General features: G+C 31.0%; 1 protein-coding gene across 4 annotated transcripts; it reads right to left on the minus strand.

Annotated features, from left to right (window-relative positions):
- Positions 1-5,430: 5,430 nt before the first annotated feature.
- LOC110633427 (calcium permeable stress-gated cation channel 1) lies at positions 5,431-12,951 on the minus strand. Of its 4 annotated transcripts, none has more exons than XM_021782020.2 (12): positions 12,579-12,950; positions 12,074-12,406; positions 11,817-11,972; positions 11,273-11,408; positions 11,049-11,150; positions 10,746-10,865; positions 10,517-10,597; positions 9,349-9,560; positions 8,890-9,135; positions 7,472-7,796; positions 6,546-6,779; positions 5,431-6,116 (listed from the first exon to the last, which is right to left on the minus strand). In XM_021782020.2, the coding sequence occupies exons 2-12, from the start codon at positions 12,385-12,387 to the stop codon at positions 5,853-5,855; spliced, it is 2,190 nt and encodes a 729-aa protein (XP_021637712.2). In that variant the 5' UTR covers positions 12,388-12,406; positions 12,579-12,950; the 3' UTR covers positions 5,431-5,852. The 4 variants fall into 4 exon arrangements, with proteins under 4 accessions (XP_021637712.2, XP_021637711.2, XP_057986469.1 ...); XM_021782019.2 differs by having other exon boundaries at positions 9,220-9,560; positions 12,579-12,949; XM_021782021.2 differs by having other exon boundaries at positions 5,965-6,235; positions 9,220-9,560; positions 12,579-12,951.
- Positions 12,952-13,808: the final 857 nt, after the last annotated feature.

A 13,808-nucleotide genomic window follows, 5' to 3' on the forward strand; every position in this document is an offset into this window, starting at 1 on the left:
GGTGTCAGTCCGAACAATTAAGAGGATTAGAACCATATTTGAGTCACCTAGAAAAGCCCTGAACAAAACTAATAGTGATTACCATAAGGTAAAATATAAATAACAAAAATAGAACATAAAAGGTTAAATGAGCCGGGGTCACAGTGATGGGTGACCATACCGAGAAGTGACTGCAAGTTCAATTGTAACCCTAATTTCGTATGGGACATTGTGACACCGCCGTCCTTGGAATTATTGCGAAGCTAGTGAAAATGAGAAAAACATAGAAAAGAGTTGAGAAATAGTTCAAATAATTAGATCAAGGTTCCGGAAGAAATATAGAATTATTGGTAAACCGGATCAGACCGGCGATGGACAAATTGGTCAATTCACCCTAAGAGGTGACTCATGGCCTAACTGTCCAATAAAATGTAAGAAATAAAAAATTTGAAATATAGATTTAAATTGAAGAAGTTATGAAAAGAAAAGAAAAGAAAATGAAAAAGAAAAGAAATTCAAATATAAAATGCTTTATGACATCACTCAAATGAGGTAAGCATGATGCAATAAAAGAATTATTAATTAATTAAAGTATTAAAGAGGGATAAACACAAATTAAAAAGAAGACAATAAACATCTTCTTCTTCAACATATGCCGTCCATCTCTCCTCTCTCTCTCTTCACTCTAATTCCTCCATTAAAGCTCAAATTTAAGCTTTGGTAACCCTAAATTTCCCCATAAATCACTTCTAAAACTTGTACAAACCTTTAAATTGAATCTCAACAAGAAGTTGGGAGAAAGAAAATTGAAGGAAAGAGAAGGAAAATCAAGTTTTGCAATTCAAGAAAATTAGACAAGTGAGGTTAGTACTTGTTTCCCTTTCTTTTCTTCTTTAAGCTTTGAAATTAAGTTGAGATGACTGTAAATTGTATAACAATTTAAAGAAAATGATAAGTTATGAAGGGACAAAAATTCAGCAGCCATGAGTGTTGGGGGAAAGTGATATGTTTTACTTCAATAAATCATGCATGCAAGTCAATCTAAGTGGGTAGGTGTTAGTGCTACACTTTAATTCCATGAAATTATGCAATTAGAAAATTAGGGTTCTTGAACCATTGAAATTGGAGGAAAAATTGGGTGAAAATTGGTAATTGATGCAATTGGACCTAATTGAGACTTGAAATGGTCAATTGGAGTCATTTGGAATGTGTTTGAATGGTTGGAATGGAATTGAAATGGTGAATGTGATATTGCCTCAATTGAGCAGTTTGACCTTGGTCAACTCAAGAGGGCATAACTGAAAAATGGTTGCTCCAATTAGTGTAAGGCCAATTGGAGATGAAAATTAGGACCCAAAGCTACAATTTTGGTGAAGAAACCTTGCCCTAAAACCAAACACAAATTGGTGAAAAGTTAGGTCAAATTCGGATTTAGGCACACTGCCTTATACAAAACTGACATATGAACAGTACTTGTTCAAATGGCCATAACTTGGTGTAGGAAGGTCTAAATGACCTGAATTTTATACTGATGGAAAGCTGAGACATAGAAATACAAATTTTATGAAGAACACAAACCCAAATTCTGACCATAACCCATCTAAAAAGTGAGCTGTAGTTGGCACACCAAAACTGCCAGAACAGAATTGGTACCCAGAATTCTGGGTTAAAACCAATTCGGCTAGCCACATCAAAATTAGCATAACTTGAGCTACAAAACTCCAAATGGAGTGATTCAAAAAAGGAATTAAAGCTAAGACAATAAGGAACAACTTTGATGATAGAAAGTTGACCAAATTCCCACTATAACCAGACCAATGGAACAGTAGAAAACAGTGATCCAAAACTGAAAATTTACAATTTCTCTTAGGGAGCTTAGAAATTGCAATGGCAACCAATACCAACAAATTTGACACCCAAAATGTGGGATGTGAGTGTATTTAGGATTAACATACCTATTAAGTATGAAAAAGTCAATATTTTGACTTGAATAGTGTAATAAATAGTAACTCAAAAATGCAAAATTCAAAGAATTCTATTTTAAGCAAATTTAGGAGTACAATTAAATAGGCATGACATTAATTGTTGGATTAATTGTGAGATATGATACTGAAACACTATAAATTATGTGTTTCAGTTGAAAAAGAGACTGGGACGATAAGGAAAAGTGAGTCAAGGCCTAGAGGCGACTCATGCAAGGTTTGTGCACAATAACTAAATTCTTGTTGAATTTTAATTGATATTTTAATTTGATTTAATGTTGAGACATTTATTTATATGCAAAGTTGATGAATGCTTTCATACTTGGAAATTGTAAAATAGTTTGAAACCACAGCAATCATGATTATGTGATTGAATTCCTCACTAGCTTGCCTAGTAGGATGAATTGGTTTTGAATTCTCTCTCTGGCTGAAGTGTTGAAGTGTGTGCCAGTTGAGGACGAATAGAATGAGTATTCATATATTTTGCTAGCTAGCTATAGTATTTCTCATTAGCCTTAGGCTATTGGGATGAATTGAACATTGGTGTCATGATAAAGCTGTGTGATTTGTTAAAATCATTAATTGGTGAATTGTGAAATGAAATTGGATTTCTTTAAGAAATTTTTTGCCTTTTGAAATTGAGCATGATTTTATGAATCAACACCTCAATTGATTTAATTGTGACTTATTTATTGTTTAAATTATCATTTTTCTTTATGTTGTGCACCATTGAGTCTTTGGCTCAGCGATAACTGTTTATTACTGTCTCAGGTAAAGAGGTAGATAAAGCAGCGAAGTAGCCTGCTTGTGAGTTGAAGTGACCAGTATTTTAGATCTTCACCGGGTATATAGATTATACCCTTGTAAATTTATTTTTGATGTGTATGTAACTGTATGAATGTACTTTTGACATGAGCAGTTGTATAAATAATTTTAGAAATTTATTTTTGATATGTATAAATATTTGTACTGTAAAAATGTTATTCTTATTTAATGAATTATGTAAGTTTCTTTTTGTAATTGTCAAATAATGAGTTGATTGAGATTGTGAAATTGATTTGAATTTTGTTGAACTATATTGGAGGTGGGGTTGAGATTGAAAATTTATTGGGAGTGTTTTCACAGGCTTTGAAGAACTGATTTTTCCCAATTATAGACTGCACTCTGTCGGAATTTTTATAAAATTTGCGAAAACTTAAAATTGCTTAAATATTTGATATGTGGTTAAACTCCAATTAAAGGTTTTTAATACCTGTCAAAATTGCTCATCACTTTAAAAGGGAATAAAAATTTATTTAAAATCCCTTATAGTGTATTTAATGGGTTATCGATAAGTAAAGTTTGGTAATTAATTATGTATATTACGGGATCATGTTATGCCTTACAAGGGGTAAGGTGTGACATTTTTAATTAAATTTATTTTTAAAATTGAAAATATTTGAAAAGATTTGTGATTAAATTTATATAATTAAAAGTTTTTACTAAAATTGAAATGTGACATAAAGGTTTTAATTTTTTTAACATTATTTAATTTTATAAATACATGAGTATTTAGAGTTATATTAAAGAATTGTAATAATTTATTTTTAAATTATATAATTTAACTTTTCATCAATATATTTACTATATATACTTTTTTATTTTAAATACTTTAATATTTTTTAATTTTTGATTTATATTACATAGAAATATACATATATAAATTAATAAAGAATAAAAATTCATTCAATTATTAACCTAACTTTTTATTTATAATGTTGTATTCTTTTTAAATAATTATTAATAAATATAAAAATATGAATGAAAAAATTTATGAAATAATCAATTTATTTTATAATTTTTAATTTACAATAAATAATAATCAATAGATTAAAATCTTAGTTTTATTATAAATCTTGTTTCAAAAAATACTTGTATTGATAAAAAATCCTAACTCATAAACAATTTTATTAATAGTAAATGATAATATGTAATTTTAAATATTAATATTATAAAATATATAGTTTTTTAGATTTTTATAATTATAGCTATTTTTTTAACAATTTGAGCATGCTTTAAATTTTTTTTTATCTACAATCAAATTTGATTTAAATCAGTTAATGTGATGTAATTTTGATTATTGATTTCTCTTTCGGCCATAATTTAACTATCAATTTATTTCAATTTTTACTGTTCACTAATAATAATAAATATTTAAAATCAAATTAAAATTCTCAAAAATTAAAAAATTGACTATAATAGTAAGAAGTTAAAAAAGAAAAAAGGGGAAAGGGGGAATATGGAAATTTTCAAGAATACCCTTTTATTTTTTTATTATTTATAAAAATATAAAAAAAACATTTTTATAAAAAAAAATTGTTAATTCTAAAATTTTTATTGCAATAACATAAAGTTAAGCAATTTTGCTTTATAATCTCTATTTTAAATGGATTATAATAAATTTATTAAAAAAATTAAAAATATTTTAAATATATCTTTTAGTAAATAATATATTTTAATTTATAAAATCAAAATATTCATATTCACATGTCATATTTACGGTATTTTATTTATAATATTTTAATAAATAAAATAATATATATTAAAAATTCTATTTAATTTATTTTATTTATAATATTTCAATTGCCTAAAGTAATATAACTTTTTAATTTTATTTTTTTATAACTTTTTTGAATCAATTTTAATTAGAAGTAAAATACAATTATACTAATAAATAATAAAATTTAATTAACTATCGAAAATAATTATAATATTAATATTATATTATATAAAAAATATATAAAAAAGGATTTTAAATCACGAGTTTATATAATAATAAATCAATATACAATGCATGCAAAAATAAAAATTAGTACTTTTATGTATATAATTAGGTGATACTTACTGATCAGAGATAATTTAATTAGTCTTCTCACATCTTAAAAGATATATATCACTAATTTTAGAAGTATTAGATTGAATCTTTTCTCTTCAATTTATATATCACTAATTTTATAATTATTAGATCGAATCTTTACTCTCCAATTTCCCTTTAAGAGAAAAAAAAAAAATATATATATATATATATATATTCCTGTCTGGCAATATGCATATTAGGAAAAGAACAAATATTCATCACCAACAACTCAGATGAAACTCCTTTATAAAATTATAAATTATGCATTATAATTGCAAGGCTCAATCAATAAAAAAAATAAATAACTCATGTTGCCTTTTTTTTTTCTTGAATAGAGAATGATAACAATTTTAATTTTTTAATACATATTAAATAGAAACATATTAATAAGTTAATAAATAAATTATTATTTCAAAAAGGGGAGTGGCTTATAATTTTGAGACAGAAAAGAGAAAATTAAGTCTATCTTTGTGAGAGGGAGGGAATATTAATCACACACAACGCGTAGAATAATCTTGAAAATAGAACAGTGATAAAACACCATTGAATGGAGTTAGTATGACCAGAAAAATCTGTAAAAAAATGTTCTTTCCAATTAGAACGACCAAAGGTTTCAGGAAGCAGTAGCAAGCCTTGGAATGTGCATATGCAGACGGGGAGTATGGATACAGAAATTGAAAATTTTCCAACTGATTACAGAAACAACTACACCCTTAAATGTACAATACGTCCCTATCTGAAAAACGCACACAAAAATCTACTTTTTGTAATGTACCTTAAATAATCTACAATCATTCTTGACTTGAGGTGCCACCACAAAATCCAGAACTTGCATTTCTTCTTGGAATATTTGAATGCTTGTAGCCGGCACCTTTTCTTTATCCTCTTTTACAAACCACAATATCCTCGATCCTTTAATTTACAGTATCTTTACTCTTCCCTAGTGTTGCAATGTGACAAAATGTACAGTGAGATTTAAGTCTCGTACGTGGGAATTAAGGTTCCGGATGTTCCTTAATAACCTCAGTCAAAGATGGTGAAGATGCACTGCTAATTCTGCTAGGCACAGGTGTATTTCTTCTCGATTGGCGTTTTGTAGGGACGAGAACACTCTCTGTCACCAATTTTTCACTTATGTCTTCATCCTCTTCGTCATCATCACCTTTGAAAACTGGATGCATATATGCATTTTGGAGATAGGCTTTCAAATTCAGGTTTGGCTCCCTTGCACGTTCCAGTGTATCTTTCATCATGGCTTCCTGAAAGCCAGCATACAAAAACAATTATTTAATAAAATCCTCTTGCAGTTCTACTCGGCAGGAAAATTAGCTCCCTGCATCATAAGTTGTGCTTCACTTTGAACCAAATCAAATATTCCCTGAATGCATCAAATAAAGAAGTGACATTCCCTGTAAGCAGCAACACAACTAAAATTGATGGCGTCCAATGATGGAAAATGAAAATAGGCATATATCAAATATTTTCACCAACTAATATCGCATTTGGCAACTCAGCTTAAAGTATGCTAAGTCAAAAGTGAAAAAATTATCATCAAGTGCAGGCAAATCAAGGAGAAGCACAAAAATAATAATGAAAAAAAAAAAAGAACCTATACACTAAAAAATAAAATAAATCAGCATTTGAAACAACAAGAAAGCATCAATATCAATTGGAAGACAACAGCACACCTGTAATGGATATCTAATAAATGCAGGTTCATAGCGGCCTTTGCAGAAATTATGAAACCATATAGTGAGTACAGGCAGGGCAATGAGAAAAGGTGTTGACTGAGCAGCATGCTTTGTGCTCAACAGTCCAATCAAAAGCACCTGTGAGATTATCAATGCAATGATAATACGTCCATGAACATCAGGCCAAAATGCTGCACCACTCTCGTACTCTTGGTTGTAAACATTTATGATCTGCATTTTACACGTTAAAAAAATTAATAATTAATATAGACGAGCTTAAAAAAAAGGACTTAAGTCATTACTTGAACCAAGTTTGAAACTATCATAATTAGTGCAGTGAGATTGTGTTTACACTCTGAACAAGTAACAACACATAAGGAATCCCATACAAGCACATATTTGTTTCATATCTTCATGCTGCATGTTCGTTTTACAAGTTCCCCAAATTTTGTTTTCCCATCATTATCTTGTTCTCTTGGTGCAAATATAAATTCTATAGAAGAGGCTAACAATTGAACAGTGAAGAGCTATAATAACAGATCATATTCTGCAATTGACGCAAGGCATTCTGTGTGATTATTTTTCTTCTTACCAGCTTGATGTGTTTCTTAAGGCTTTTCTGTTGAAATAAAGGTAACATCTAATGGCAATAACTTAAATGTCGTATGTATCTCCAGTGCAACAAATTTCTTGTTGAACACCAGCCTCTTCCATCCAAACTACAGCAGTACTACTTGAAGATATTTCAAAGCAAATCATTGGAGCATCAGTGGCTGAAAGCCATCCAGCTGTGGTGAATCTTTACCTAAAAGTTATACTAAGTTGGACTCAAATTTCATGGCCGTATTCAATTAATTGATGACGCTATTGACCACATGCAATAGACAATTGCCCTTAAATTGAATATTATATTGAGTCTTTACCTGATGACGAAACACGACATAAGCAAAGGCAAAGAAAATTATTATGAACGGAAGAAGAGCCGGTGTAACTGTTGCATATACAAGACCTAACAGAAAATAGAATTGTATACGAGGTTCTCCAGTGTTGAAACCAAGGCTTCCAGGATCCATTGCCTCTTCCCTATCCTTTTCAGTCTTCACCAGGAAGAAATTCTTCAGGTGGAAGATTATTAGAGGTTTCAACATCAAAACTTCTCCTGCTATTCCCGCCCATCCATCAACCATTATGTATGTTATGAAGAAAGTTGCTTTCATTGGAATAGCCACACCAATTGTTTTAGGAATTCTGCATCATTATGAAAAATAGGAATGATAAAAAAGAATCATCACTGAACTTGAAGAGATAAAGAGGAAACACAAGCAACTTAGACTTGATTAAATAAAAGAGGAATTCTGCATCATTAAGAAAAGTAGAAATGATGAATAAGAATCATCACTGAAATTGCAAAAGATAAGAGGAAATACAAGCAACCTAGACTTTGCTTGATTAAATAAAAGAGAATCAACCACAAACCAATAACACACGATAAAAGCACAAAGAGATTTGTATTTCATGGAAGGTAAGATAAACACATTCTCTAAATTATGGGGTGAATAAAAAATTTAAGGTGGCATATTGATGCAGTGAATGAAGATTAGAACTAGGAGTTATATTCAATATAAAATTAGGAAATTTGAAGTTTTATTGTTTAGGAAGTTTATTATTATTAGGATTAGTATTTTATTTAGGAAGGAGTATTTTAATTATTTATAAAGTTTATCTTAGTTTATATTCCTAATTAGATTTTAACTAAGGTTTTTATTTCTAATTTGATTAGGGTTGTAAACTCTATAAATAGGGCAAGTATTATTCTGTAGTTCTTTATAATGATTATTTTGATAATAAAATAATATTTTCTTGAGAATTAGTTTCTCTCCCAATTTTGAGAATTTGTTTTCATTATACTAGAGAATTCATTTCTCTTGTGCCCTCAATTTCCTAGTTCTACATCACATATATTACAAGATTTTGAAAATCAATCGAAGATTGTTCCATGAACATGCATAAAGCACATGCAAACAAACATAAAGTGACAGAACAAGGTTAAAGTTTCACGGGGATCAACCTAAAAGAATACGAGCTAGACTTCCCTAAGTCATGAAAACACATAAAACAACTTTAACAATTGATATGCCTTCCCTACCCATCTTCATTTTCCTAAAATGCTCCCTGCATGCATGATAAAAGGCCACCCATTCAGAATGAACAGTGCCACATTTGGTGCTTAACAATGCCAACAAGTTCCTTTGAAGAGGTAGTATAAGAAGCCTATTCTAATCATTTAATAAGCAGAGGAATGCAGAAAGAATATGATGATTAATTTGAAAGAGCAACATACTCGCTAGCAGACTGCTTTATGAAAGAATTGAGTTGTTCAAATGCACTTCCAGCAATTATGCTCCCAAGGAATACGTTCACAATGTTGAAAAGATAATATCGCATAGCTGATCTCCTTTCTAGAGATGACAAAGACGTGAAACCCTCAAATTTAGACATGATCATCAATATCGTTGGCAAGAAGATCAGAAAAAGCTTCAACGCAATGCCAGGTAGAAAACCTTGGATAAGTGATTTAATAAATTTTCTGCATAATTGATCAAGAAACAATTAGCAGTCATAACAATGAAGTCTCACTGTCAATTGAAAAGGACTTGTGAGCATTACTAACATTTCAATAATGGGCTCCAGAAAGGGAGCTCTTTTCTCAATTCCCTCAATACTTGCAAGAGCTTGCACAAATGCGATTGGAATCATGAAAAAGAAGGTAAGGAAAAAGAATGCAACATTCATTATCAACCTCCTAATCGCAAGTGAAACATATGGTATTGGAAGGTTTTGCCAATAGACATCACGCGGCTCTGGGGCCCACTCTGTTAACCACAAAGTTGGGTTTCTCGATTGTTGAGTTTGTGCACAAACAGCCGCACCCCATCGACTTTTGAAAGAAACAAATGCTGCTGGCATGACAGACTTCGGATCTGTTTCAACTTTTTCCCTCTCTTCTGCTATCTGAATTATAGGGGGACCATTCATGACCTCAAATTAGAGCTTTGGTGGTAAACAAATTATCTAATTATACTCAAGAAAAATCCAAGCATGTAACAGGTTGTAATTTGATCAAATCTTTCATCATAAGCATGAAAATTCCAAATGCTTATCTTAGCACAAGATTAGTCAAGAAAACACTCCAACTTCCATTTTTATGTCCACTTTAGGTACTATTACTTCAACTTTTAGCTTTTTAACTTGCTAAAATGCACTACTAAAAATTTTTAATTTGCTTTTGGAGCAGAACTAATAGTGAGCAAGTAGATTTATTAAATGTATGATTTTGTTTTAGAAGTGAAGCAAAAAAGCAATTGTGAACTTAGTTTCATAAAATTCAAAATTTTTTGTTTTTGTTATTTAAAACTAAACATTGTTTTTTGGGTTTAAGATAACAAATAGCTAAAAAAAAAAAGCAATTATAGAAACAAAAAGCAAAAAGCACCAGTTCTTTTAGTAACTGTGAATATTACTAACTATTGGTGGACAAACCTAGCCTGTTACTTTTGGTCAGAACAATAAAGTCATGAAGGCAAAATTGCAAATGCACCTTTTTACTAATGTTATGTGCTGGAAAATATAGATTTTAAAAGCATGTACGTTCCTTGAATTGGGGAGCAAAACTAGTGATGGCAAGATAATGTCAGACAGCCACTCAAACAAGAACATACAAGAACCACTCATTACCACATTTTGCTCTCAAGAAGCTATATGAACAACAGAAGTGATTACTGAAATAAATTATTCTATATCAAGCCCCAGATAACGTGTCAAGATCTTCAGAATATTTTGAGTAACCTTTTTTGCAAAAGAAATTTAAGCACCCTATTTTACCTTCTGCACATAGATTGGCAGATGTATGCTCAAAAGCAACCAATATGAAACATACAGTTTCGAAGACACTCAAGGTAGGGACTTACTTCTTTTGATAGTTTCTCAATCTCAGAGTTGTAATGATCAATTGCATCCACCTTTTGCCCCCAAAGCCGAAGAAAACCAGTCTGAGAGTAAAAACACATGAAAACTGAGTTCAGAAGAAAATTAGGAATTGTAAAGGAAGGTTTTGGGGGCCACATGCAGGAGACATGGAGTAGATTTGGGCATGAGTAAGTAGTTTCTAAGCACATATCAGACTGCATACAAAATTACCTTTATCAAAGGCCTCTGTGATTGATCCCTAGAATACTTAATTTGGTAGAAGTCAAGCCAGTTCTGCATACTTTTCTTCTTCTTCACCAATTTGGCTAGTTTGTTTGAATTGTATACCACCTGCAGAAAAATTTCCAAATATTAAAAATATTTAACAAGATATTGAACATGTGACCACCCATTCTACAAATGGTTTGTAATATTTAAAAAATTTTTGATTCTTGACGTCAGTTCTTCTAATCAACTTTACAGATCCCTACCAAAGATTTCCAGAATATATCTTCAGTTTAGTCAGGAATCTACCTGATGCGTAAGATAGTGATCTGGATGATTGACTAGAAAAAAGTGCTCCACAAGTTCACTAACAGATTCATCAGGATCTGGTGGCACATTCCTAACAAGGACCTGTGAAGAGTAAATTCCATGCATAGTATAATTTTAATAATGGAAACAGTAAAAAAAACCCAATTACGAAAAAACTAACTAAATTTTAACTAATTTGGGATAAAGCAAGTAATTTGTTTTACCGTAAATTGATCTGGACGACGTCTTTCTGAGGCAAGAAACTGCAGGCGCATTGTAGCAACTTTCTCATACTCCTTCATTAACACATAGCATGTCCAAAAAGTAAAGACATAAGCCATCACTATATGCGTCCAAAATCTGCAATCCATTAGTTAAAATGATTACAACAGTATTTAGTTTCATAAAGATAGAGAAGCATGCAGCTATCAATAGGAAATTTGCAAATAAACTATGCATGAATTACATGACATGATAAAAACAGAAACACTATCAGATGCACAACTGAAAAGAGTACAAGTACAAACAGATAATTGAGAATCAGTTTGCGTGATTAAAAAAATCATAAAGACCAAATATGCTATGATAACTAACATCTCTACAATGACAGGCTAATAAAAAAATTAACTCAAAGATGAAACCAAGAATCAAAAAAGAACTATCTACATTAATATCTAATACAACACCCACAAATAAACATTGAAACTATACATCATATTCTTCTTACAATATTGTGATCATTGAATCAAAATGAAGATATATTGATACCTATCCGATCCAAGCGGGATATTTGAAATTGAAAGCTTGTCAATGTCGCTGGAGGTCACGTTAGACAGCTTTGCTAGCTCCAAGGTGTTATTTGTCCAATTAACTGGAACCAGGATAGCCCAAGCAAGCATTGCCATAGGAACAAAAATCTTAAGCCTGCAAAGCAAGAAAAACAAAAGAGCTCAGAAATCAGAACCAAAAAAAATTCATTGCTTAAAAATGTTCGCAGAAACACAACAAACTAAATTTAGCAATACCCTATCAAGTAAATGCGCAAATAAACAGCAGAATCCAACCCCGCATGCTCAATAAGCTCAGGCTCTGGCATTCTGATTGCTTCAGGCATCCAATTTAGAAATCTCAGATACGATCTAAAGTCTAAATTGACAAACCTCCGCACAAACGCTCCTGAGCGCGTAGGACTACTTCTTAAGCCCTTAAGATACCATTTTGGGAAGTAAACCCTGTCATTGAAGGGCTGTAGCCTTAAAATTGCAAATGCTAAAAGGAAAATTAATGCACTTAGAAGATTTATAGCCGCTGAAACCCCTATATCCCCTAGCGTTGCCATTTATATCTTCAATATAGATCTGCATACGAACAAAGAAAAAAATAAAGTATAGAAAGAAATCTGAAAACAATTAATTGCGAAACTAAACTATATAAAATCCTCATCTTAAAGCTCTAGCATCTCTAGCTTGAATTGAAAGAAGTAGTCTTTACATCAAAAGTTAACGACTTTTCTGAAAAAAATATTCTTACCTGTGACTATAAATTCCTCTGCTCTAACCGCAATGGCTTTAAATAATAAGGGGTAGATAAATCCCGCGAGATAAAGAAATTGGCTCTCTGAAAGTTGAATTAGGGAGTGTTTGGATTGCTTTTTAGCTCAAGCAAAGCAACAGCATGATTCCCACTCTTTTTGGAGGAAAAGTAACAGGCAAGCTAACAAATAACAATTACAGGAAGGAAAAAGAAAGAGAAAAACCACAATCCAGAAATACGAATTGTTAGAAAAACAAACAGCAGACAGCACTTTCTAAATTCCAGAGAAGAAGCCAGAAGTGGGTAAGGCCGTTAATCCGTCCGTACATGGATTTTTCGATGGGTACGTATTTTGGGATATCCAGTGAGTGAGTGTGGATTTTATTTATTTATTTATTTTAAAAATAATAATTAAATCAGATATTTTTGTCAATTTTATTTTATTATAATGCAATTGCCATTATTGTAACCCCATGTGTCGGCAACTTGCCACGTTGGATTATCAACGGATACTTTGCATCAATTTTGCGGCGAAAAAGACAGCGTGTTACGCGGTATTTAGGCCGGTGGAGTGCACGAACTAATAGAATTGGAGATTAGTGATTAGTTGTGGATTTATGATTGTTACTTAAATGGTGCCGCGTGGAGAGAGCGTAGGATGCGTGTGTATGTCCAAACGTGACAGCAAATGCTTTATTGGTAGGTTACTGTTTAACAACGTTAAGTAACGGGGAAGAATTGGGCCATCATTTTTTTTTTAAAGTTTACCGCTATTATAATCTTGATTTTATATAAAAATTATATAATTATTAAATTAAATATTTAAATAAAAATTTATTATACATATTTTAATGAATTTAATATTGAATATAAATATTTAATTGGCAGAGTGCGAAATCCGCGGATGGAGCCAAAGCTGCTGAGAAAAGAATGGTCCAAGACTTAGACACTTGTGTGCTATTTTAATTCTAATCCCACACGTGAAAGATAGAGATTAGGCATTTAATTTTTATTTAATAATTATATAATTTTGCATAATTGTTTTTCACTGAAAGAAAGGCCCAACGCAGTCAATTGTAGTTCAACTGCCACTTCATGTTAAAATTGGACGAAAGTGTGTGTCATTTTCAGGTAAAGGATTTGATGTGCCAATTTTTGGTAAAAAAATATTAAATTTGAATTAATATTGTTAAAAAAATTGAACTAAATTAACTTTTAGTCTCCGAA

Source organism: Hevea brasiliensis, chromosome 11 (genome assembly GCF_030052815.1).
Source record: "Hevea brasiliensis isolate MT/VB/25A 57/8 chromosome 11, ASM3005281v1, whole genome shotgun sequence".
In the NCBI taxonomy this organism is placed as follows: Eukaryota; Viridiplantae; Streptophyta; class Magnoliopsida; order Malpighiales; family Euphorbiaceae; genus Hevea; species Hevea brasiliensis.

Coding starts and splice junctions, on each gene's coding strand:
- LOC110633427 (XM_021782019.2), bottom strand. CDS start 12,387: ATGGCAACGCTAGGGGATATAGGGGTTTCAGCGGCTATAAATCTTCTA. Junction 7,797..8,889: donor ATAAAGCAGTCTGCTAGCGA/GTATGTTGCTCT, acceptor ATAATGATGCAG/AATTCCTAAAACAATTGGTG. Junction 6,117..6,545: donor TTATTAGATATCCATTACAG/GTGTGCTGTTGT, acceptor GCTGGCTTTCAG/GAAGCCATGATGAAAGATAC.